The 27,308-nt window shown below is 42.0% G+C and overlaps 1 protein-coding gene across 4 annotated transcripts in view; it reads left to right on the forward strand.

Annotated features, from left to right (window-relative positions):
• The first annotated feature begins 421 nt into the window (after nt 1–421).
• PKD2 (polycystin 2, transient receptor potential cation channel) overlaps nt 422–27,308 on the forward strand; it is a 52,645-nt gene continuing 25,758 nt past the window's right edge. The window contains exons 1-5 of one of the 4 annotated variants that reach the window (XM_057727812.1): nt 1,552–1,663; nt 7,637–7,932; nt 8,999–9,112; nt 23,251–23,384; nt 24,866–25,116. In XM_057727812.1, the coding sequence (XP_057583795.1) occupies nt 7,875–7,932; nt 8,999–9,112; nt 23,251–23,384; nt 24,866–25,116 (557 nt within the window). In that variant the 5' untranslated portion in view covers nt 1,552–1,663; nt 7,637–7,874. Of the gene's footprint in view, nt 1,190–1,551; nt 1,664–7,503; nt 7,933–8,998; nt 9,113–23,250; nt 23,385–24,865; nt 25,117–27,308 lie in introns of those variants that run through there. The other 3 variants (XM_057727810.1, XR_009052692.1, XM_057727811.1) reach the window with 3 other exon arrangements.

Below are 27,308 nucleotides of genomic sequence, written 5' to 3' on the forward strand. Positions count from 1 at the left end.
GAATTTGTTAGGAGTTTGTTGGTAGTTCTCAAATGAAGGAAAGATTTTGCCCCCGCTGCACACCGGCTCAGGCTGGATCTCGCTTACCACACCATCCCATGCAGTGCTTTACCCCTTTCCCTTCCACTTTGGTCAACCGAGGCAGAAGTGGCTGGCGGCCAACAGGGACCCAAGTGTCATCTCAGGGTCGCGCGGGCAGTGACAGCTCCAGAAGCCCTTTCCCTGCGGGCGGCTCCGCGGCTCCCTCCCCACCCAAGCCCTTCCACCCGGATGGAATGCGGGCGCCCGCGCCGGGGCTCGGGCTGCACTTGGAACGCGGGCCCGGGCGCCGCTCGCCCAGCGCGCCGGCCGCGGGGGCGGCTTCCTCGCGCCTCCCCCTGCAGCGCGCCGCGGCCGCTGGGCCAGGCGAGGCGAGGCGAGGCGCAGGGGAGGCGGGCCGAGGGGGCGGGCGAGGCACGCGGGCCGGCGGGGAGGTCGGGGGCGGGGAGCAGGAGGCGGCGGGCGCCGGGAAGAAAGGAACATGGCTCCTGCGGCGGGCAGCGCCGAGCGCGGCGCGGGGCGAGGGCGCGCCGGGCGCCAGTGACCGCGATGGTGAACTCCAGCCGCGTGCAGCCGCAGCAGCCCGGGGACGCCAAGCGACACCCGGCGCCCCAGACTGCGGGCCGGGGCCGGCTGATGGCGGGCGGCGGGGCCGCGGGCGCCGGCCTCGCCGCCCCGGGCGGCCTCCGCGAGCAGAGGGGCCTTGAGATCGAGATGGAGCGCATTCGGCAGGCGGCCGCGCGGGACCCCCCGGCCGGAGCCTCGGCCTCCCCCTCTCCCCCGCTCTCGTCGTGCTCGCGGCAGGCGTGGAGCCGCGACAACCCGGGTTTCGAGGCCGAGGAGGAAGAGGAGGAAGAGGAGGTGGAGGGAGAAGAAGGGGGGATGGTGGTGGAGATGGACGTAGAGTGGCGCCCGGGCAGCCGGAGGTCGGTCGCCTCCTCGGCCGTGAGCTCCGCGGGCGCCCGGGGCCGGGGGCTGGGGGGCTACCACGGCGCGGGCCATCCGAGCGGGAGGCGGCGCCGGCGAGAGGACCAGGGCCCGCCGAGCCCCAGCCCGGCCGGCGGCGGGGACCCGCTGCATCGCCACCTCCCCCTGGACGGGCTGCCGCCCCGAGTGGCCTGGGCCGAGAGGCTGGTTCGCGGGCTGCGAGGTAAGAGCGCGACCCTCAGCGGCTCCTGCACATACCAGAACTGCGGGCGCCGCCGGAGCCATCGCCCGCCGGGGGCAGCTCTCCGGGGCTCCAGCTCGCATCCCCATTGCTTCCCCGCCTCCCTTGGAAGCGTCTTCCCCACCTCCGCTAGTTCTGCTCTATTTCCGGTACCCAACACGGAATTCCACTGCGCCCTTGTTGGTGCCAATTTACTGGATACCTCCTTCTTCTAGAAGAAGAAATGTCCGCTGATGTTTACGTTTGGAAATCAGTGAAAGCCGTATCAGAGTGAAGGGGTACATCTGCAGATTTTTTTTTTTTCTTGTAGGGGAAAAAAAATGTTCTGAGACAACTGATGGTGGTTACAACGGCATATTTGCTAATTTCACTAAATAAAAGCGAGAATTCTGTGCTAGTACCCATGGTCTTTCACTGGCCTGGATGCCCTATTGCCCCTATCCCGTTCTCGAAAGGGTAAGCAGTACAGTGTCCTAGTTGTGGGAGGAGTGTCATTGATGTTGTTTTGGTCATGTCTGTGGTTGTTTGGGGGAGAGGGAGCTGTTAAGAACACCACGAATAGAATAAAACGTCTAGGAAAAGAGTTATTTGGCCATTTCTAATTCTCGGCATTTTTCTAAAACAGTTGCAAAGTAAATGTTAACATTGTTTAAAAAAAAACTTGAAAGTACGTTTTTAAATAACTAAGTTAATGTTCTTTGACATTCCAATGAAACAGTGAAGTCATCAGATACCAGCTGTGTGGAAATGTGTCAGAGTTCGGTGCAGCCAGCTCTCCAAAAAGCAAGAAAGGAATTTTCAAAATTGCCAGTGCCTATTAAGAGGACACAAATTTTCCAAGAGCAGATGGGATCCTGTTTTTGCAAAATTTTGTCAGAGGCATCTTTGGAAAAGAGTTGCATTTGCTCTTACCATGCAAATGATTTTAACTTCTAAGAGTTTTCCATTCTCAGTTCTTTTCAAATTTTCCCTTGCCTTCTCTTCCTGTCAGTTTTGAAAATCTTGCACAGAAAACTATCCAGATGTTTTAACAGCAACGTGATTAACACCAAGTCAGACCTATACCCGAATCCCAGTTCTAGCACACGTTGTCTATATGACCTCAAGCAAATTGCTTAACCTCTTTAATTGCCAATTTTTGAATTTTTTTCTAAAAAAGAGATAATCATAATATTTAGCTCTTGAGAGAATTAAATGAGGTGAGATGTAAAATGAGTAGCAAGTCTCTGCCATTGTTATGAGTACTTCATAAATAGAAAATAAATCATAGATTCTAAAAGTGTACATTTTGGTACTCTTACACTGTGATTGTGCTAGTTATTTGATTCAGAGCATGATGGGGACCAAAAGATCCTTTTTGAATAACCTGTGTGAGTAGATTAGTAAAAAACTAATACTTTTTAAAGGTTCCAAACTGTATTGAAACAAATTATATATTATTTTACATTGTTTTAATTGTGCTTTTTAAAGTATTCACTGAAATGAGAGAAGTTTCTTATAAGTTAATAAATAATGGAAAGTTAAGATCTTTTTAACTCAGCTTAAGTATTTGATAACACACTTAATGTTTTTTGAATAAACTCAATAGTGGAATATAATGAAATGAAACATATGAGTGTATATATGTTTATTTCTTTTAAAGAAAAATTTCAGAAAATTTACAGTGAATAAGGCAATAAGTAAAACTGGTCAAACCTTATCAGTGGTCTAATCAATAGGAGAGTAGAATCATGAAAATTTTTTTTATAGAAAATTTTAGAATAAATTTCATTTTATTACTTTGAAGAAATATAATCGCTATTCTTGTCTCATTAAGTAACATGTGTTAAACAATTAGTACCTACTGTGAAAATATACTATGCTAGGTGCTACCAAAAAAAAAATCTAAAGTAGAATATCACCATTTTCTTATGGACAGAAATGCAGAAAAGTGAAATGAATAATCATGAATGAGCTGTGATTTTTCTTTCCCCCTCTTGGGATAAAAAGACAAAAATCTTATATGCGTTATATAAGTAGTGCCCAGGGTCAGAAGAGAGAGTGACTTGGAATTCTAAAGGTAGGAGCAATTACTCATGTTTGGAGTGGCAGGAGCTTCCCTGAAAGTCTCCAACCTTTGTGACTTTATGTAACTCAGACTTCCTGGCCTCTGTTCCTCATTTATAAAATGGAAGAATTGAACCTAATCTTCAAGGTCCCTTCTGGCTTCAGCATACTCTGTGTTGTTGTTAAATGACATGAATCCAGGTTGGACAACAAATGGTCATTTCTCTCCTTGGACATGAAGAGGACACGTCTGTCCTCTTAGCAGGAGTAAGATAGCAAAGAAGAAATGTTTGGGTCCTGATTATGGGAAGCATTGTGTCTAACTAAGGAATTAAGAATTTATCCCTAAATATTAGGAAGCAGTTGAAAATTTTTGAGCAGGAGCAGAACAGGTTGAAAGAGAATATGAGTCAGGCAGTTTGCTGTACAGGAGAGCTTGCAAAGGGAGACAAGGAGGCAGGAGGACCAGGTAGGAGGCAGCCAGTGAAGGGGTGATGAAAGCCTGGACCAAAGGAAGCGAAAGATGGCTGAAAGATTGAAAGACTGCTCCAAACTTAAAGGTATCCCCAACCCAGCAATCTTGTTCATTTTTTTTCTTAGCAAATGCTTTTTATTGCAGAGATAAAATTTGAGACTCTACATAAGTTAACAAATTTTCTGAATTTCCAGAGTTGAATGTGTTTTATGGATGTATCAAGTTATTAAGGTCGCTTTCTGTTTGTTATTTCAGACTTATATGCTTGGTTGGTTTTTTGTGTGTTTTCCTGAAGAAATTATGAAGAGCTAGCTGTACTGGTCAGGGCAGGCTAAGCTGCTATAACAAATAGATGCCTCCTCCCCCATTCACTATATTGTATCATCACTGTCCATATCCAGAACTTTTTTATCATCCCAAATAGAAGGTCTACCCATAAAATAATAATTCCCAGATCCCCTCCTCTTCCCCACCCCCCAGCCTCTATTCTGCTTTCTGACTCTGTGAATTTTCCTGTATTAGGTACTTCATATTAGTGGAATCGTGCAGTATTTGTCCTTTCCTATCTGGCTTATTTCACTTAGTATAATGTTCCCAGGGTTTATCCATGTTGTAGCATGTATCTGAACTTTATTCATTTTTGACAACTGAATAGTATTCCCTTGTATGTATACACCACATTTTGTTTATTCATTCATCAGATGAACACTTGGGTTGTTACTACCTTTTGGCTATTATGACTTTCCCTTTATTTTTAATCCAACCCTCACTCCATAATTTTCTTCCTTTTCCCTTTTTATTTGCACTATAATTGTGAACAAATGAGATTTTTGTATTTTTATTGCTGTGGGGATTTTTTTGAGGGAGGATTGCTACTCTGGGGGGTATGATAAGGCTATGCTAGTAACAGAATTGTGCAGTCAACAAACATTTATTGAATGTCTCCCTTGTGGTAAGTGCTAGGGATACAGAGATGAATAATACGAGATCCCAACTCCCAAGGAGTTTAGAGTTTAGTAGGGGGATCAGAGGTGTAAGTAAATAATTGCAATGCCAGGTCCCAGCTATGGGAGGAACCCAAAAAAGAGAGGACCAGCTCTACTTGGGGAGCTTAGAAGAAGTGAAACTTGAGTTTGTTTTGAAGGATTCAGGGGGGAGTTGGAGGAGGGAAAAATAATAGAAGTAAAGACCAAACAAGCCTGTAACTCTTGGTACTTTTTCCTGTAGGCAGAGTCAGTGAAGGCTTCAAGCAGGGGGCTGAGATGATCGCGTGCCAATCTGAAGATGATTCTAGCAAGAATGTAGAGAACGGGGTGAGGTGGATAGCTCCAATTGCTGGAAGAGTAGGTGACAAGGGCTGCAGTCGAGGCTTGTGAGCTGGGATGGACGAAAGCTAGATGAAAGGGAGACAGAAACCATCAGAATTGTGGACTAACTCCATGTGAGGGCTATGAAAAGGGCCTATTCCAGGATGAAATCCATGTTTCTGGGTTGATACCATTAACTCACATAGGGCAAATAGGTTTCTAGAGAAAGGGGGAAAAAAAGAGAAATCTCCGTTTGGGGCGTGTGCATGTGAGTTGTCTGTGGAATACGCAGGTGGAGCTGGCTATCGGCTGTGGCACACACCTGTCTGCACCTCAAGAGGGGCTGCCTAGGAATTTGAGATTCAGGAGTCAGTATCATAGAAGGTAGCAACTGACTATTCTATAGAAAACAGACCAATAGTAAAAAGTCACTTTCCTTTCTGAAGGTGTCCCTGCAGTTCAAATGACCATTAGGAAGGATTGTATTCATCTTCCTAAGCAAGGTCCACGTGTGTCTAAGCACAAAAACAGGATGCTTTTATGGTATGAGTGCAATGAGAATTTGGTCAGGCTATTCACAATGACTTCAAAGTCCGTATGGACTTGGGTCTTCATGCCATTCTGAAATCTGGACCAACTGGGCGCCAGAAGTAGGACATTTCAGATTTGGACCTGTTTCTGAAACTATAAATGGGCCTCTTCCAACCACTCGAAATGCTGTACACATAATATTTCCAATTCCCAGAGCAACCTCATAGAGAGGTACTCTCACCTCATTTCCAAATGAGGAAGTGGAGGCTCATGGCCTTAGGCAAGGTGGCTGACTCTTCGTTTGAACGCAACTTGGATTCCAGACCTCCACGCTACAGGATCAATGAGTCATAGTGGGTTAATGTATTTCAGATAGGACAGGGTTAATGTGACGCAAAAGATCCACACTGAATTTTTTTTTACCATGAAACTGAGATATTAACAGATGAAATGATAGGATCTCTGGGATGAGTTTCAGAATAACTGAGGAGTGGTTGAGGGTTTTGATGAATCAAGGTTGGTGTTGAGTTGATAACTGTTGAAGCTGGGTGAGAGATACATGGAAATTCATTATATCATTTCTCTCTTTGTGATTTTTTTTATATATTGCAAAATAAAAAAGGTTCGGAAGCATTTGGATAAAAGAGTTGCAAAATGACATTTTTTCCAAAGTCAATTATTTATGTTGGAGACATTTTTGGTGTTTTGGATTATCCATCTCAGAATTCTCCCATATGCATATGAATAAGTAACACTGTTTAGGTGATGTGCTCTGACTTTGGGCTCTGGCATTGACTAAGCACCTTCTTACAAAGGAAGGAAATTGCATATTGTCCCGTGTCCCGTCATATCACGTTCTTCTAACGGATGGAGACCCGTTGTGTACTGAACGTGAGTGCCTGGAGGTACTCCCTCCATGGCTGGGACAGTGATGGGAAAAGACAACAGTTGCTTTTGAAGAATGCTGCTGTTTTGGACTTGAACTCTGCCCTTAACTATGCTTCTTCTATCATCCATGCTAAACATAGGAAGTAGTTGGCTACAGGACAGCCATTTTTTGCATTTGTGGATGCAGCCATTTCTCACCCATCAGGATGTGAAGGGGTCCCTATATCCTAAGAATGACCCTACAAACACACCCAGTGGGGAAACTGGATGAAATTTTTTAAGCAATAAATATTTGAGGAGGTAGCTAGAGTAATTTAGAAAAAGCAAATAGATACAAATATGTTTACATAAAATATAAATAAAAGATCCAAAAATTTGTTTTCTGGAGCAAATTCTATTGAGCCAGTTTATCATTTTAATTGCATTTCTATACAGCACCATTCACTATTTCTGATTATCCCATTTAAATTTTATTAGAATCAAATATTTCTTTGTAAGTTGTAAAATGAATATTATATCGATCATCACTTTTTCCATATCAAATTGAACTGATTATAGCCTCTGTCACTGCCAGTTTTCTTTTGTGAACATTAATTCTGTAAAGTTCAGTTTGAAAATCTATTCTTGTTTAAGAAGGGCTGATATTTCTGTTACTTGGTAGTCAATAACACATTATACTATGTGTGGTTTTATCATTAAAAAATAATAATAATATATATACACATATACACACACACACACACACATATATATATATGAACTTGTTTCTTTTCACTTGCAATGTTTCATTCAAGGGCTAGAATTAAATTGCCGTAGACCATTGCAAATTTAGCCTGAAGAAAATGTGACAGGAGTTTGGTTTTTCTATTTATAGGTCAAGCAAAACCATTTGTAAATATTAAGAACCATGACTTTTCCTTAGTGCGTAATTGTTTGTAAACCATGGGAAAGAGTGAAATCAGTGACCAAGTGAGACAAGGCAGCAGTCTCTCCTGATGGTCAAGAGACTAGCAATTTCCACTTATGTGTACATTTTAGGCCTGGCCTCCAAAAGAAATACACCCAGAGAAATGATATGGTTGTGTCCAGGGCTACTGAGCCTAATATTTGGCTGCCTCTGTGTTATTCTGAGTTGTAATTTTCCATGTCATCTAAATTTGTAATAATTTTTTAATGTGATAGCGTTTCAGCGAACAAACATTCTGCTTGGTGCATTTCTTCGGAGTGAGTAATTCCCTGACAACTACCAGATCTTGGCAGAAGCAAACCTGGTCATAAGTTATGCTCCACTTTCGGCGTGGTGAAACCTAGGACGCGTAACACAGTGTCTTTGAAGGCAGATGCTGACTTTCCCTAAAGGAAATTTGGAAGAAAAAAAGAAAAGGAAATGAAATACCCTAATTTAGGAGTGAACTAATATATGATTATAAGACCTAAAAAGAACATAAACGCTAGAGATGAAGTCATTTCTTCCAAGTGTAAGACCATATACCATCCTCCCCCTGTTCTCTGTGTGGCTTGATTGTGGCATCAGTGGCTGTATGAGTTTCCATGATGGAAAGGGTTAAAGTCTGTGGAATAGAAGTGTGAGGCAATTTGCCATTAACAGCTGATCTAATCTAACAGAAAGGATTGAGAGGTTTGTCTTTTTTGGAAAACACTAAAGCTCTTCCAAGTAACTAGCAATGCGACTTGACCACACTGTTCACTAGCGGGGGTTTGCACAGCCACCATGTCTGTCTGCTGGCTGCGTCCAAAACTGCGGGATCTCTCTCCAGCCAGCTCACCACAGCTTATGTCATCTTCGCTCAGCCGGCTCAACAGTTTTTCCATCTGCTACAGTGTGGAGCACCATTGCTGATTTCAGCCTTTCTCCAAAGAGAGAAAGAAGGCAGATGAGTTGTTGCTTTTAATTTAAAAATCATATGTTAATTGGCATTTAAAAAATCTGTTCAGCTAAGCATGTTTAGTGTCATCAGTCAGCATTGAATTTCTTAAAAGGCAAAAATGGGGACAGAGCAGAGATTTTACACCAGTGTGTTAGAAGCTTGATAGATGTTTCCATCATAAAATGATGCTCCAACCAGGACTTCTTTTCATCAGGGGTGACCTAAAAAGTATCATTTGCAGTGTAGTTAAATCATGTACAAACGAAGATGATTAACTTAGTAAGACAGTAATTCCTTCTGCATGTAGGAATGGCTGATGTGTATGCAAAACTATTTAACCTCCTCTTGTAGGCTGCCTAAATTTCCTCTTCTCTTTCTAAATTTTTACTAAGATGTTTTCTACTGAGGTTGGGAGTTTAGACAATGATCAGATCATTGACTTGTGTTTGGCACATCTGGGGGGACAGGAGAAGCTGATGTACTCCTAAATTAAAGGTACTTCTGCTAAAGCCATTTCTCAGTTGCTTTTAGAGCATGCTAAAAAAAATACAGGAGAATCTCCCTTAAAGGTGTACTGTTTTTTATGTATTTTCCCTTTTGCCATTCATGAGATTTTTTTTTTAATAAAATGACATCTTTTGTGATTATTTTAAAGGTCTCTGGGGAACAAGACTCATGGAGGAACGCAGCACTGACCGAGAGAAATACCTTAAAAGTGTTTTACGGGAACTGGCCACATACCTCCTTTTTCTCATAGTCTTGTGCATCTGTAAGTAGAACATTTCCTTCAACTAGAAGAAAAGTTTTGAAAATATTTGACCTGTCAAAATCATGATTAAAAAGAATTGTAGATGCACCAGTAACGGTTAATCCAGACGTTCTCTTCTCTGTTATCAATTCCGATTTAGAATTTGGTACAGCTCTCGTTTGTCCCCTGGTAAGCACTGATCAAAATTCAGCATTATCTGATTGGCCAGTTTGCTGTCAGTTGTGACCATATTCACTATGAGATGCCTGGGGCAACCTGCCAGACCCCAAGTAATGAAGTAGAAGGATTTTTGTATTAGATTTCTTAACAATAATTACACCATCACTATTATTACATTAAATAAAGTCTACGTAGGAATTATTTTTCCAAGTTGAACTTTCAGAAAATACAAGTAACGTCACCTAATGTTGCTTTTATGGCTGTCTATATTTAAAAGTCCCTTTTTGGGGATTTGGATGTGTTGTGTGGATGCCTTCATTCTAATTCATCATTTCTTCCAAATCTTCAATAACTCTAGATTTTTACTCTATAGGAAACTTACTGCAGACTCATCTCTTTCTGTTTTCTTTTTTCTTTCTTCTTTCAATATATTCCTGCATCCTCTGGGAGGGGAGGGATGCCTTAGCCAGAAACCAGTATTAGAAGTCATTTGCCTCAAAGTCCAGAAAGTCACGGGCACTTACCCTCTGAATCAAAAGATGTTGGATGATGGAGTTCTGTCATGTCCTCTCAAGCCTTTTATGAGAACAGACAGGAAGCAGATTTATGACCACCAGGACCTCTTACTGTATTCCTCAGGGAAGGGAGTTTGTTCTTACAGTGTACATTTAGAAACGCTTAAAAACCAACACCAGCCTTGGAAAGAGTCCCCTTCTTTGTAAATGGAATCATGATTTAATCAATAATTCAGTAATGCCATTCTTATTACGTTAAAATTGACCACTTTGAATTTTTTTTTATAAATGTATTTACTTATTTTGTTTATTTATTGGCTGTATTGGGTCTTTGTTGCTATATGCAGCCTTTCTCTAGTTGCTGAGAGTAGGAGCTACTCTTCATTGTGGTACATGGGCTCACTCATTGTAGTGGCTTCTCTTGTTGCAGAGCACGGGCTGTAGGCGCGTGGGCTTCGATAGTTGTGGCACACGGGCTCAATAGTTGTGGATCACAGGCTCTAGAGCACAGGCCCAACAGTTGTGGCACACAGGCTTAGTTGCTCTGTGGCATGTGGAATCTTCCCAGCGCAGGGCTCGAACCTGTGTTCCCTGGATTTGCAGGCGGATTCTTAACCACTGCACCACCTAGGAAGTCCTGACCACTTTGAATTTAATTGACTGAGTGCTAAAAGCCTCCTTAAAAAATATTTTTTATTTACTAGATTTATAAAAAGATGTGTAAGTTGAACATAAAAGATTAAGGAAACTAAGCTGTTATACTTGTAATTTTAAGAAATTGAATATCGATTTATTTAATATCCCCACACTGGATTTTACTAATACTAGTAAGCTCTTAATGAGCTTTAACAGGATATGATTTCTTTTTACCTTTTCTGAGACTTTACCTATCCAAGTGGGAACTTAAGAAAAAAAGAAGTTATTTAAGCAATAAAAAGTATATATGTATGAACAACGTCCATTTTCTCCCTTTTTTCTTCCAGTTTTCTGAAATTTTCTGTTATTTGTTTAGGAAGGAATCTCTCATTACTTTTAAAACCATGTTATCTAAGAAATGCTGAAAACCTAGAAATGATCTATTCAGTACATTGAAAGTTTTAAAGAGATGTGATATTTTTAACTTTTTTGTTCTAAGCTGTTAGAATAAATACTGAAGTCAAGTTTGCTTCCAGAGCAGAAATGTTGCTTAAATATTAAACTACAGTGACCTTAAAATTTTTAACAGGTAGATTAGAATCATTATTGTTACTAAGTTTTTTCAAGCATGACACATATATTCATACATATATTTTATGCAATATATAAGTACTCCTATAAGGAAGTCTAAAATTTCAGTGTTCCCCAAAATTGCCTAAACATCAGAATCACAAAGAGAAGTTTTTTTATAATTGTAGTTTGCCCAGATCTACTAAATCAAAGCCTTCTAGATGTGGCCCAGAGAAGTCATTTTTCGGATGCACTGACAAGGTTTTGATACTAGGGCAAATAAATAAACTGAATAGCTAGAATTTTAGGAAACAGGCTTAAGTCATATAACTAATTAGTGTCTTATTTGTTTTAGAATTCTTATGCTTTTTGTTCTTTTCACAGTAATCACATTTTTTCTTATATCAGCTACATTCTTTTACATAGGCAAAGTTTTATTTTCAGAATATTGTAGCGTCTCTGGGTAAGAAGGAGTAACCCTCTGTTGAATGCTAAAACTCCCCCGTGCAACCTCCTTCCCCAATGGTCAGTCATCCTGCCTCTGACTGAGCAAGAGTTCCAGGTTAAGGGACTGACTCCTTTGAAATAGTTCACTTTATTTTTTTATGGCTGTGTTAGAAAGTTCTTCCTTATGTGAAGTCGAAGTCTGTCCTCATCTGACTTCCTCTCTTAGTTCTACTCTCCAAGCCCACCTAATACCAGGGACCTTTTCCATGTCTCTCATCCAGTTTAGCCCATCAGAAGTTTGGAGACAGACATTCGATCTTCAAGTCTGCTCTGGGTTAAACCTTTCCAGTTCTCATAACTTTTGATCATGTGATAAGGAGACGTGCTTTGGAGTAACCCATGCTAGAAACGCTCTCCAGTTCATCACAGTCCCTTTGAATGTACAGCAGGAGCCTCGTCATGAAAGAGTGGAGAAGTGGGGTGGTGAGTGTCCTCATACAGACACTACACTGTGGTCCATGCATCCTACCATCACCTGACTCTTCATATACATCATTCCTTAGTCTCTTCACCAAAAGCTATACAGCGTTGTGTCCTCCAGCTAGTATTTGAGTGCTTTTTCCTGGAACATAATACAGGCCTTCCCTTTCAGCTCTGTTCAGTTTCGGCTCATGATGATCTGCTCATCATTCCAATCTGTTGAAATTATCTTGCATCTAGATTCATCCACCTCATATATCAGCCATCCCTCTCAGCTTCACAGCATCAGCAAAGTTGATATCATCCAAGTCCTTATCCTAGTAAATTAATAAATCAAAAAGGATTGGTCTAAGCACATCAGTCCATTAGTCAAAGCTCTTTAGGTGGAGCTCACTGAATTATTTTGTCATCTAGCTCAGACTGTCCATGAAATAGGATAAGAAAGCTTTTTTCAAATGCCTGTCTGAATAACTCCACCATTCTACTGCTCTGTCGGCTAATCTATCAGCTGTTGACCAAATTAAAAAGGAAGTGAGGGTAAGCAGGCATGATTTACTCCTAGGAAAGCCTTACTGGCTCCTAGTGATTGAGTCCTTTCCCCATTGTTCAAAAACCATCTTTTTAATTACAAATTTTATTTTTTTTAGTAGTTATTTATTTAGCTGTGCCAGGTCTTAGTGGCGGCATGCGGGATCTTTAGTTGTGGCATGCCGGATCTAGTTCCCTGACCAGGGATCAAACCTGGGCCCCCTGCATTGGGAGCGCAGAGTCTTAGCCACTTGGACCACCAGGGAAATCCCTAATTACCAGTTTTAAAATCTTACCAGCAATATCAGTATCAAATGACTGATAATATCAGACTCATTGCTTTCTAATATGCCTGTGTCTTGCATATTAGAAACTCTTGGGGGTACTCTTGGGACTTCCCTGGTGGCGCAGTGGTTAAGAATCCACCTACCAATGCAGGGGACATGGGTTCGATCCCTGGTCCAGGAAGATTTCACATGGCACAGAGCAACTAAGCCCATGTGCCACAACTGCTGAGCCTGCACTCTAGAGCCCTCAAGCCACAACTAATGGGCCCAGGCTCTGCAACTACTGAAGCCCGTGCGCCTAGAGCCCATGCTCCACAATTAGAGAAGCCATCACAGAGAAGCCTGCACACCGCAACAAAGTAGCCCCCACTCTCCTCAACTAGCAGAAGTCCATGCGCAGCAACAAAGATCCAATGCAGCCAATAAATTAAAATTAATTAATTGTTTAATAAAAGGAACTCTTTATATGAAGTAGATAGGGTTCTGGAAAGCAGCCTGACATAGTAGGAAAAGTAGAGATTTTTTGGCATCACAGAGATCTGGGTTCACATCCCAGTTCCACCATTTACACACTGTGTGAAACCAAGCAAGTTATTTAACCTTTCTGAGCCATTGTTTTCTCCTCTGTAAAGTACTTATTTTGAAAGAGTCTGTGGAGATTAGGAAAAATCCATGAAAAGATCCTAGGATGCTGTCTGTCATGTAATAGTAATAAGAGCAAATTTGTCCTGAAGGTCATTGACAGTGGCTGAATTCTCTCATCAGTAGGTTCTAAGAACTATAGGTTCCACTTGTTTGGACATTCATTTGGGGTAGCTAAGTGCCCATCAGGAGCTTATTTCCTGTCTTATCAATGTTGGTTCTAGTCCCTGTGGCTTTAAAATCAGTCTACTTAACCAAGAGGACAGGAATACTATGAAAACTAAATAATCCCAATTTCCCTGTAATTTAGAATTTATTCTTACTTGAATCCTAAGGTTGCTATGAATTTATCATCAAAGTACTTACTTATATATGGGTTACTGCTATAAATAGGTGCTGAAGTTAAAGAAAGGAATAAATTGTGTTACAAAAGATCTTTGAAAAAGACAAAGGAAAGTCTTTGGTGAATCTATGATAAACATATATTTGCCACTTCTTTTTTTTGCTCTCTCTACTCATTCTATAAAATTGCTCAGATCTCCTATGCTTACACATAATAACAGAAATCACACACAAAAATTTGAGTCAACATCATAGAAATACAATATTTCTATACGTCAAAGAAATAGACGAAATTAAAAGGTAGAAAACAATTGTAAAGCATACTTTCAAGAAATACGACAAAGGATTAATATTTTAACACATTTGGAACCCACAAATCACTGAAAAAAAACACTAAGACTTCAATAAATATTTTACAGAATAGAAAATATAACACATTTCACAGAGTAGAAAATATGATCTATTAGTGAGGGAAAGTCTTTAACCTTAAACTCACTAGTATCCAAAGAAGTAGTGAAAATGGAGAAAGAAACAACATAATGATAATACAGCATGGTGTGTCCTAGGACAGGGAGAGCCCTTTTAAGAAGAAACCTATGACTCTCCATTTCTTTATCTCTGGAAGGAGACTTTGCCTTGTATTCTAAAAAGAGAAGCAAATAGTATCAAACTCACACTTTGTACATCTTAAACTGACAGCATGGTATTTGTCAATTCTATGTCCATAAAACAAGAAAGAAATATTTTATTTTACTTGTAAAAATCTTGCAAGGATGATGGTATAGAGATAGTTTTCTTAATTTGTAAGAGAATCCATGTGAGTTAATTGTTGATAACCAGGTCAGTGAAGTTGAGAGCAGTGGGTTAATCATCACAGGGGAGGAGCTAATTCCTTTTCTGAGAACAAACATTCCTCTGCTCACAGAGCTTCCCACAACAGACACGTGCAGTCTTAAGTTCGCAGGCTACCGTCCGTGAGAAGTAACTGTTAAAGACTAACTGTGGCTGGAAAGCTCTCTGTCCTCTTCAGTAAATTGGACAAAAACTACAATAACAAGAGATGTATATTCGTATGTAAATATTACTTTAAACATGGCCTTTACTCCGCACGCTTAGCTTTCTCTTCTTTATTTTTTCGTGGTGACTTCTATGTAAATATTACATATTCTTCTTTCTTGTTTAAAAAAGAAATTACACTACTTAATATAGGCAGGCATTCACAAAAGCCCTTGTGTTGACAACGCTTATCCCTCAAAGATGTCCATCGCAACTTGTTACTTACAAGTTTCTTTGAATTTTAACCAAAACTGGATTAAAACATTTGGAAGTTTTAATAACTTTAATTCACCTCTCTGGTTTATTCTGCAGCCTCATTCTGTCTCCTGAAAGGCCCTCATCCAGGTCACCAGGAACCTCTTAATCACCAAATTTTATGGGCTTCTTTTAGCCTTTCTCTCACATTTGGTCACATTGCATTTGGCATTCTAGAAACTTCCTTCTTTGGCTTCTGTGACTCCCTCTCTTCCTGTATCCCTCCTTGCTCTATTCACTTTCTTCATTTTTTTCTTTCTGAAATGTGTTTAGACAGAGGATTCTCTGTAACTGCGTCTTTGGCTTTCTCTCTCTTTTTTTAAAATTAATTATTAATTAATTAGGCTGCATGGGGTCTGAGTTGCAGCACAGGGGATCTTCACTGTGGCATGCAGCGAGAGGGCTTCTCTCTGGTTGTGGCACGGGCTCAGTAGTGGAGGCATGCGAGCACTCTAGTTGTGGCACACAGGCTCCAGAATGTGTGGGCAAAGTAGTTGTAGCGCATGGACTTAGTTGCCCCAAGGCATTGGAATCTTAGTTCCGCGACCAGGGATTGAACCTGCATCCCCTGCATTGGAAGGCGGATTCTTAACCTTGGGACCACCAGGGAAGTCCCAGGCTTTCTCTTTAAGGGATCTTTCCCGCAGCTTCAGCTGGTCCTGTGTGCTGGTGCTCCCGCGTCCCTCTCGACCTCTCTCATGAACTACACACCCCCTGCTAACTTTCACCAGACCTCTGCAGTGGAGCATCTCACCAGCATCTCATCCTTAACATTTCTCAACATGGACTCATCCTGACGATCCAAACATGCTGTGCTCACGTTCTCTATCTGGGTCAATAATAATATCGCCCCCATGAATGCCTCTCCCCAAACCTGGGCATCATCCTAGATGCTTTCTCTCACTCTTCCCATGGGATCATTCCACGGAATTCTTCCTCTGTAGTACCTCTCGAATCTGTCTTCTTTCGTAGACTACTGTTGTCCCTCTTTTCAGTCTTCGTCTTCCCTATCCTGGATTATTCATTTATTGATTCAGTGGACTGTTGAGTAATTTAATTAGGAACATATATAGCCCTGGCCTTAGATGTGGTGATATGAAAGTGATAAGAAAGAAGGCAGTTGAGGAAGAGGATCCCCACACAGGGAAGGCCTCTCTGAGGCCTGAAGCAGGAGTGGGAGCCAGACAGTTGAAGAGGGGACTGTCTGAGTGAAGGTTCTGAAGCAGGAAAGAGCTCAGAACATTCCAGAAGCTGAGTGATGACAGTGACTGGAAAAAGGACTCTCAGATGAGGATGGAAAGGTGGTCAGGGGTCAGACCCTGCAGTCTGATAGGCTTTGGTAAGGGGAAGCCAGGGTTTTAAGTAGGGGGTGGTAAGATTTAGTTAAATTTTAAGAAGATGCCTCTGAATGCTATTGGAGCACAGACTGGATGGGACCCAATGTCTGGACTTCAGGACTCCCAGGCACTGCCTCCAGGCTGCTGTCTCTGAAACCAGATTAAACTCTGGGTCACTCTTTCATCGAACATGCTATACTCACCTCACCTTTAAGATAAAGTTTGAAATCTTTACATGATAGACTAGCATTTCACTGTATGGTGTTTGCTTTCTTCTTCCAAGCTACTACTCCCTAGGAATATCTGGTACTTCAACTACATCAGACTACTTATGAGTCTCAAAAAGGCCTTGGACTACACTGTCCCCTTCCTGTCAGTGTTTAGTTCCTCCTCATCCTTCAGGATCAGCTCAAGAGCCAGATCCATGGAGAAGCCTTTATCAACCAGCCCTTCCCCCAGGAGTGCGCTGGATTGTTCGATTAGTTCACGCACCTGTCTCCCTCGGTGCAGGGGCAGGCGAGGGGGGCAGCAAGGGATGCTGGAAGGCACATCTCAGAGATGGCATGTAGATGCTCCCACTAAATGCCAAGAACTTTGCCATTTTCATTTTCTCTCCTGTTTTCTCTCATGTTTCACTAGTACTTCTTCTCGTTCACTAACAGAACTTTTCCTAATATGACAACTGAAACAGTGCAAGCCTAAACTTTCTTTGATTTCTGAATAGCACTTTGCATTTATATAGTACTTTTTGGTTTGTAGAATCCCCTCAAGTACCTGCTCTTATTTCATCTCCACTGCATCCCTGTGAGGTTACATACAACACAGAGCTTGCAGAGGAGTCATGGTCCCTGTTCAACGTGGTGGCGTCACTCTGTGGCAGATGGCCTGGCATACTAAGTCCAGGGCACCACGGTCCTACTGTCTTTACATCTGGCATATTTATATTTGTGCTGCAGTTTTGATTTCCTCTTTGGCTGGCCCAAGAGTTATTTATTTTCTGCATTTGTGGTTTAAAAACTATTATTTGGTTGGTTTTGGGGGGTTTGAGGGGAAGAGAATTGTTTGTTTTTGAGGGTTTTGTTTGTTTTGGTTTTTTGGCTTTAAACAACAAAAATTTATTCTCTCACAGTTCTGGAGGATGGAAGTCTGATATCAAGGTGCCTGCAGGGCCACGCTCCCTCTGAAACCTGTAGGGGATCCTTCCTTGCCTCTTCCCTGCTTGTGGTTGTTTACCCACAATCTTTGGTATCCTTGGTGTGTAGCTGTATCATTCCAATCCTCCATCTTCACTAGGCATTCTCCCTGTGTCCTTCTTTCTTCACATGGCCATCTCCTTATAAGGACACCTGCCTGGTTGATTTTTTTTTCATTAATTAATTTATTTGTTGGCTGTGTTAGGTCTTCGTTGCTGCACACGGGCTTTCTCTAATTGTGGCAAGCAGGGACTGCTCTGTTGCAGTGTGCGGGCTTCTTGTTGCAGTGGGTTCTCTTGTGGCACACAGGCTCTAGGTGTGTAGGCTTCAGTAGTTGTGGCACATGGGCTCAATACTTGTGCAATAGCTCTCAGGCTCTAGAGCACAGGCTCAGTAGTTGTGGCAGACGGGCTTAGTTGCTCTGTGGCATGTGGAATCTTCCTAGACCAGGGAAGGAACCTCTGTCCCCTGCATTGGCAGGTGAATTCTTAACCACTGCATCACCAGGGAAGTCCCTTGATTTTTAATTTTAGGGATTTACTGGTGTTGTCTTTGTGGCCCAGAATATTACTATTTTTCTTAAGTGTTCCATGGATATTTGAAAAAGAATGTGAGTGATCTCTTTTGATCAGTATAAAGTTTGATGTATATACAATTCATTAAGTCACAGGTTACATTAAAACCCCTAATATCCCAAGATCATTTTTATCTTCTTTCTCTGCCAAAGATTGAGAGAGATAAATTTGTTTACAACTGCTATTGTGGTTTTGGTAATTATCCTTCTATTACTAGAAGGCATTGCTTTATATATCTTGATATTGTTATTCAGTACATAAAAGTTCATTGTGGTTATATCATTGTGTAAAGTATCATTTATCAATATAAAATAATCTTTTTCTTTAACTCAGTACTCACCTTATAATCTCCTTTGTCAGATGATTGTAATATCACTTAACACCTTTTGTATATCTAATATATATTTTCTCACTCCTTTATTTTTAACTTCATTTTGAATGGGTCTCATAAAAATTCTAGATACATTTTAAAATTTTTTTAACCAATATTTAAGACTTTGTCATTTAGTAAGTTTAACCTCCTCACACTTCATGCTTTTATCATATTTCTACCATCTTATTTTTTCTCTCTCTTTTTACACTTTCCTGTTTTTTTCATTTTTCTTTTCCTTTTTGTTACATTGGAAATTTTTTCTTTGCTTTTTATCCCACTGATTTGGAGTTTATACTGTGCAATCTCCTTTATATAGTTTTTAGTATTTAAACCTATATTTTTTCAACTATATTAAGAATAAAATGGTGTCTATAGCCTATTTTTAAATGAGACCATGTTTTAAGACAGCTTTAGTTAGTTTACATGCTGATTAGTTGGTGATGCTGTGATAATGTTTTTTATTCTGGCTAATTTCATAGAAAAAGGACTAAATAGCAAAATAAATATATGCACATAGCATATATATGTGTCCTTTACCTTATATTTTTAAAATATTTTCCTTTCATTTCTGATCCTCGTTTATGGTTGTTTCATGCTGTAACTTTTTTCTTTACAATTCAGTTCATTTAAAGAGTGTATGTTACCTTCCAAGTGGGCTTTCCCCATCAGGGACTGAAAGGAGAAACGATGTAACAGTCTTATATTTCTATTGCATTTAACAGTATGCAAAATGTATGTTCACATACATTTCTCCAGGTGACCTACACAAAAGCCTTAGATTTTATTATTCCCATTTTCTAGATAGTGAAACTCAAACTCAGAAAAATTAAATACCAGGGCGAGTCAAAAAAATTATCTACACTCTGGCTGTAGAATTTATTTTAATTAACTTTTGGAAAAGGCAAAAATACATCATTTTTTGACATCATCTCCTTGCTTTTCAGTACACTTTGTCCATCTGTCAACAAGTTTTCGTATTCCCTCATTAAAAAAATGTTTTAGGCTGAGCTGCGAGCCATGAATGCACCACTGTCTTCACTTCTTCATCAGAAGTGAATCTTCCTTCTCCTAGGGCTGCTTTCAGGGGACCAAACAGGTGAAAGCCCAATGGAGCAAGATCAGGACTGTAGGGAGGATGCTTTAACACCTCAAAACGAACTTTTTGGAGAGTGTTGACAGTGTGGGCAGAAGTGTGCGGACGTGCACACCCTCAGAACACAAAAAACGAATCAGTGCACACTGTTCTTCTTTCGTGCAAATCACAAGCGCATTTTTGCTAGCACCGCAGTTACAAATGAACTGATGTAACACTTTCACGCCTGCACAGCAGTGACTGGGGAGACAGTAGCCTTGAACAGAAAGTGCTGGTAAGACAGTGCAGCCAACAGAAGTTTTAATAATAACCGGAGTGCGGATAATTTTTGACTCACCCTCATACTTGTCCAAGATCCCAAGACACCAAGAGCCACAATTATGAACACAGAGGCTGAAGCAAAGCTTAAACTCAAACCCAAATCGTTCTGATTTCAAATCCCAGGGGTCCTTTAGCTGTAGCCTAGCTGGACTCATAATGCAGCTGACCCCTGGAGTGTATGGAGCTGTCACTTGAAGATAGCCCTTGGACCAGCCCACTGCCTGGCACAAGGGAAGGACTGAGTTAATGTCACCTGATTGAATGTGTTAGAATCATCATCCCCTTCAACACTAGGTGGCATTGTTTCTCTGGATGTCCAGCAGGTGGTGCTGCATAACCAAGATGATGTATCCCTTCCCTTCTAGTGAAGCTATTAAATTCCAAACAGGTCCTGAGAATTTCAAAAGCAATCAATGTTAAAAATAGAGGACAGGGACTTCCCTGGTGGCACAGTGGTTAAGAATCCACCTGCCAACGCAGGGTACATGGGTTCAAGTCCTGGCCCGGGAAGATCCCACATGCCAGGGAGCAGCTAAGCTCGGGCGCCACAACTACTGAACCTGTGCTCTAGAGCCCACAAGCCACAACTACTGAGCCTGAGTGCCACAACTACTGAGCCTGAGTGCCACAACTACTGAAGCGCTCACGCCTAGAGCCCATGCTCCACAACAAGAGAAGCTAGCACAATGAGCAGCCCATGCACTGCAACAAACAGTAGCCCCAGCTCTCCACAACTAGAGAAAGCCCATGTGCAGCAACAAAGACACAATGTAGCCATAAATACATACATTAACTAATTAATTTTTTAAAAATAGAGGACAATAAAGGTACATTTTTAAATCAGTAGCTAAAATACATACGTATGTATATGTACATACACGTATTGCACATTTAAAAATTAAAAAAATTTAAATAATTTGTGGTAATTCTTTTTCAACAACAAAAAAAAGCCCACAAATAAAAAATTTGAGAGTGATCTATATTAACCAGCCAATCCAAAGCAAGTTCTAATTTCAAGTTAATTCAAAACATCAATTTAATAATCATTTAATTGGCTTTGGAGAGCCCTCACGACTCCTCTTTAGCATGGTATCAGCTTTGGGTCTGAAGAAGGCCTTTGTAGAGTACATCGTACCTTTTCCACCCCTCTGTAGGAGCGGGCAGGCGTGCTCCCCCTGGAGACACCATGAGCTCCTCTTCTTGAGGACAGAGATCACATCTTGCTCATCTTCATGTCTGGCACCTTGTCCCATCAATGTGAACGGATTGAAAGTCCAAACCCTTAACTTTGGTCCAATACAGTTTCAAGAGGTGGCAGGTCATGTAACACTGGAAGAGGAGTGTTCTTGTCCTAATTAGTGGGTCATAGGTTGGCAGATGATGGAGCCTAACTGAGGAGACTGGAAGACGTCCCTCCCTCTCTAGATACAGTGCACGAGCCATGTGCTTGTGTGTGTTTATTGCTCCACTGACTGCTCGAGGTGGGCTCACAGACACACTTGTGTCTGGATCACTATTACCCACTCCTCTCTTTTCATCTTAATTCTCTATAATGCTTGGGTAGGGAAGGGGACTAGATAAAGGGAAGATTTTGCTAAATAGCATTTAATCCTCAAATCACTTAAAATGAGGTTTTAAAATGCATTTTATGCTGTGTGAAGATTATTACAGAATCAGCTAAGTATTCATTGTTGCTGCGTGTTGAGAACTGTGGTCAAGAGACATAAAAAGAAGTGTTTCCTTCCTCTTGAGGTGTTTTGTCATCTAACTTTGGTATTGTAGCATATTATACCTGCTATCAGAGTTCAGCATAAGATAGCACTTGTTAAAGTGCTGAAATTTTTAATAGTTAACCTTGTAGTGATCTGGTTAAGGAGGAAGAACCACCATTATTGGACATTTAAGTGTCAACCACTGTATTGGATAGTCTTTAGTTATTGTTTTTTAAAGAAATGCTGGATCTGCATCCTCTTTCACTTTCTTATTTATTTATTTATTTAAAATTTGTGCTCGGTCTTCATTTCAGGCTTCTGTAGTTGTGGCTCACAGGCTCAGTAGCTGCGGCACGAGGGCTTGGTTGCCCCGTGGCATGTAGGATCTTAGTTCCCCAACCAGAGATCAAACTTGTGTCCCTTGCATTGGAAGGCAGATTCTTAACCACTGGGCCACCAGGGAAGTCCCATTTAGTTATTATTTTTTAAGCACCAAAAAACTCCCATGAGATAGCTAATTATTCCCAGCTTACAGAAGAGGAAACTGAAGCTTAATCTAAGCAATTTGTACAGGTCACATAGCATGTAAGAGGCATGATCCAGACTCAGACCCTGATCTTCTGTGACCTACTCAGCCTGTACCTGATCTCCCCACCTTTCTCCAGGACCATTCAGAATGGGCTGGGAAGATCAGCTAGTCTTCATAGCAGGCGTATGGTTTGAGTCTAGAGTGTGCCGTAAAAGTCCTGATAGGTGGGTAGGAGGCAGATGTGTCTCTGTTAGCATCCCAGAAGGAAAGAGATAGGAGACTCAAAGTGGTACTTAAAGAAAGTTTAATGAAAGGGCTGTTTACAGAGGTGTGGCAGGGTTACAGGAGCCAACAGGGCACATGAGGCTCTTGGGAAAGCGTCCCATCTCCAGGCCTGAAGGGACAAGGGGAGGGAATGGCGTGGTGTGAACCCAGCATGGCTGGGGGAGAAGAGACGCCCCCAGCAGCTGTGGCCATGCTTAGAGGGTCCCCACCAAACGGCACTCAGGTGGTGAGGGAGCAGGAGGATGGGGAACAAACCCAGCTCTCTCTCCTTGCGCCCCCAGATCTCTTGCTTGGCCTCCTTTTGGCTGAATGCACTGGAAACGAGAAGGCAGGGGAGCCCAGTCCGGCTGTAGGGGTCACCCTCAGGGCACAGAGCAGGGCAGCCAAGAATGGGGAATCGATCTGGGAACAGATGGCGCGTGGCCTGCCGGTGCTGTTGTAGGGAGAGGGAGCAGCCGCGCACAGACAGAGGATGAGGCGCGGGGCGTGGCCTCTCCTGGGGCGTCAGGCTCACTGGCACGGAGGGTGTTCCCGCAGCTGGTGGGAGGCGAAGTTCAAGGGCGTGTTGGACGTCCCGAGGGTCACGTAGAGGCATCTGATCTTAATCTGATACTCAGTAGTAAGCCAGTTTTGTCTCACATAAGCCAGTGTTAATTTATTTCTTTTATAAGTCAGAGAACTGGGGAGGGATCCCAGAAGGACGATGAAGGGAAGGAAGGCGGGGTGGCTGCGTGCCACCGGGATCGTGTGAGCGAGGGTGCAGGGTCCCTTGCAGAGTTCGTTTGGCTCTTTCTGTCTTCCAGTGACCTATGGGATGATGAGCTCCAGTGTGTACTACTACACCCGGATCATGTCACAACTCTTCCTGGACACCCCAGTGTCCAAAACGGAGAAAACTAACTTTAAAACTCTTTCTTCAATGGAAGACTTCTGGAAGGTATTTGCAAATGACCTCTTTATCAGTGAAAATTGTTCATTTGCTTCATAAATTCACTTCAGTGGTCTCTACAGGTCCTGCTATGCGAGTACCACTAGGTGAGATGCTGTAGGTTATGGTGAGTTGCTAACACTTCCATTGAGAACCTTGCATGTACCTTGTCTCGTACCTTACCTTATTTAACCCCCATTGCAACCTAATAAGCTAAGTACCAATATCATGCCCCAGGTTGTAAATGAAGAAACTAAGATGCAGAATTCTTACACGTGGCTAAGGAGTAGCCTGACAGACTCTTCCTCACCCTAGTTTATAATTCACTCAGCCATTCATGAGCCAGTAAATATCTGTTGAGTATCTACTAGGATGTAAGGCCCACGAGGGCAGAATTTGATTATTTTGTCTTGCTTTTTTTTTTTGTTTTTGTCTCTTTGCTGATGGCGGCAAATACCCCCAGAACAATGCCTGATAAAAGGCAGGCACATTCTTTCAAAGATCTCCAAAATAAAATTCAACCCAGCCCCTCCCCAAATTGTCACAAATTCCAGCTTCAGTGTTAGAGGATAAGCAATGAGGAATACCGTAGAAAAAATATTAAACAGATCTGGAAGATGTGTTTAGAATCTAAGAAAATGGGGAGGGAAATCGAAAAGGAATTGATTGCTTCCTTCTGGGGAAATACTTTCTAAAATTCTTATTAAACCCTGGAGTCAGAGCTATTGATTTTAAAGATAGAGGAACTGGATCACAAGAACCTAAATATACTAAATAATACCTAAAAGTACTTGGCATCCCAAACCACACTTGTATAATATGAATCTTTTCTTCCTCGAGGGGGCAAATCACTCCATCTCTATGGATCATCTGATGAGGATAAGACACTGAGAAATGGCTGGGTCTGTCTTTCCTATAGACAAACTCATGAGAGACTTCTCAACATATACACAGTTCTGTGATAATGAATGCCAAACTGTAAAAACAGAGGGGAGAAGGGGGATGAGGAGTTACAGAGTTCATGGACCATATGACAAAATAGCCCAGACAATTAAAAGATCCACGAGATAGCAGACTGGTTTTAAAGACTATAGTCGTTTCCTCTCCAGTGATTGTGAACCGTGATCACATGGGCTGCTGTTTTAATACGGAAAGTGAAATTGATCATGGTTATGCATTTATGCACACGGCACCCTCTCCCCAGCCTTTAGTCCTAGAGTAAAAATCACAGTTGCCATGTATGAAGCACCCACTCTGTGCCAGGTGTAGCCACCATACAAAAGCTAGATTACAGATACTCCAGGCCTCACAGGTAGGAAGTAAATGACGGAGCAAGTGGAGAAAGATCCAGTCTCTCTGACAACAAAACCCACCCTTGTCCCTCTACCCTATTCACAGAGTTGCCAAACGGTTGGTCACACAAACATTTCAGGAAGGAGCAAGGCAGCCTCTGACCTTAGAGTTTTCCCAAAATGTTCCTTTGCTTTCAGTTTGCAGAAGGCGCCTTGTTGGATGGGCTCTACTGGAAGATGCAGCCCAACAACAGAACTGAAGCCAACAACCGAAGCTTCATCTACTACGAGAACCTCCTATTAGGGGTACCACGTATACGGCAACTCAGAGTCAGAAATGGATCCTGTTCCATCCCCCTGGACTTGAGAGATGAGATTAAAGAGTGCTATGACGTCTACTCCGTCAGCAGTGAAGACAGGGCTCCATTTGGTCCAAGAAATGGAACCGCGTAAGTGTCTGTGGCTCATGGCCACAGGCCCTGGCCTCTCACAGACATTCGTTCATTCGTTCTCTAACCCCTCCACCAAGGAGGAGATGCCTTCCATGTTTATATTTAAGGCCATGGCCAAACTTTGACTTCTCAGGTTTTCTTGACGTGTTACCCCCTTTCAGCTTCTGCATACTTATTTTTCAGAAGGCTAAATTGCTGACCATGTCCCCACAGGAAAGAAGCTACCTGGGCCTTCAGAGGTTTCTTTTAAGATGCCTGGATCCTATTTTTATAGATCCAGTAACATGGTTCACTAGGATATTACTGGGAAGTTTTTTGGTACAGAAATTCTTTTTTATTAACTCTTAGAAATAAATGTGTGTTTTGACTACAGTTACTTAAAATGTATAATAAGCTTGTGAGACAGTTATTCTGTCTGGTTTAAAGCCTGTCCTTCTCAAATATGTGTTTGTGATTTTGAGTACGTATCTGCATTGTGCACATTTGCAGGGATTTTGGCTCTCTTTGATAAGCATACTTAAAGCATCTTGTGTATTAAGGGAGGGCAGTCATTATTTCTAGAATTATTATAAAAAGTGAGGAGAGCTCTCAGGCTGTCCCAAGGTGCACCTCTTGGGGGATGGGCCCCGGGTGAGTCGCTGTGGATAGGAGTTCACTAAGCTAATTCTTTCAGTTCATCTACATCCCTGTCTTGGGAACTGAGACAGCAGAATCCAGGTTAGTTAACACACAATGAGGGCAAACACCTTTTCCATAACCAGATTTGTCTGTCATCCAGCACACACCCTCTTTAGTACCCAGACCCATAAGAAACAAGCTTACTAAACATCAGAAGATTTAGAGTAAAGGGACTGAATCTCAAAAGACATTTTTTCCAGGTTGTGATAGTGATTTTGCTCACTAATGCTCCTTTTTCCAGTTCCTGCAAAGCATAAGCTTGCGCTTAAACTGTGGTACCTTGTCTAATATTTTATCTCATGTCATTGGTAAGAGAGACTTATGTAGCCTCTATTCCATGCCGTGTGCTCTGTAAGAAGTGAATTCATGCATTATCTCATCCACTTTTCACACAACAACTCTGAAATAGGCATCAGCTCCATTTTATATGTGAAAAAACATCACCGCTAGTAAATGGAACCAGCTTGACTCCAAAACGCATGTTTCTTCTACGACAGCACATTGCTTCTTCCATATTAATTGTGTTGCTAGGGTGGCTGCTTGCACCCTCAGCTCCACAGCAGAATTCAAGCTTCTTGGGGGCAGGGACTCTGTTTTGTTCACTGCTTGTGTTTCCAAAGCTTTGAACAGAGCCTGGAACATCCCAAGATGCTTATAAGTGCTTTTCACGATAGGGTGGGCTACCGAAGGGATCCTTCTTTTGTGTATTTAACCCATCCCTGGGACTGCCACAGTCTGAGTTACTCCCATTTCTCCTTTCATTCAACTCCAGACTTCTTGAAAGAACAGTCTTCACTTGCCACCTCTTTTCCTTACCATTGATCCACCCCTTTACGCTGAAGCCCTTGCTTTTGACATCTCGCTTGGAAGCTACCAGTGGGTTTGTTCAGTTTGCTGATCGGTTTCCCGCCTTCATCCTCCTCAGCCTCCTGCAGGATGCAGCCGTGTTGATGGCTTGTTCTTTTGACTTTGGTGCGTGACACTGAAATTGGGTTCTCTTAGTTCTGCAACCCCCTTCTTTTCTCTTATTCCCAGGTTCTATATTCAGATCGCTCTGTTTTCTTTCTTGATACTCTTTCCCTTGACATTCAGCTGGCTCCCACTCTCATCTCTGTTTGATGACTCATCGTTTCTTTAACAGATACATGGAGTTTAACATGTGCCAGGCATGTTCCCAGTGAGGTCTCCCTTTTCTAGAAATGCCCTTGGTGCTGGTTGGAGTGACAAAGCAGCAGTAAGTAAAACAGAAGTAAATCTGCTGTCTTGGCAGAGATAGAAGATGAGTGTGCATGCTGCCTGATTCAGCATACCCCAGACTGCACTCATCACTTTCCGTTTTGGTTTTTGTTTTGGCCGTGCCATGCAGCACACAGCATCTTAGTTCCCCAACCAGGGATCAAATTCATGCCCCCTGCGTGAGGAGCACGGAGTCTTTTTTTTTTTTTTCATTGCCGCGTGCAGGATCTTTATTTTTGATGTTATTTTTTGTTTTTGTTTTTTGAAGTAAACAT

The sequence above is a fragment of the Hippopotamus amphibius genome, chromosome 3, assembly GCF_030028045.1.
Source record: "Hippopotamus amphibius kiboko isolate mHipAmp2 chromosome 3, mHipAmp2.hap2, whole genome shotgun sequence".
Classification (NCBI taxonomy): Eukaryota; Metazoa; Chordata; class Mammalia; order Artiodactyla; family Hippopotamidae; genus Hippopotamus; species Hippopotamus amphibius.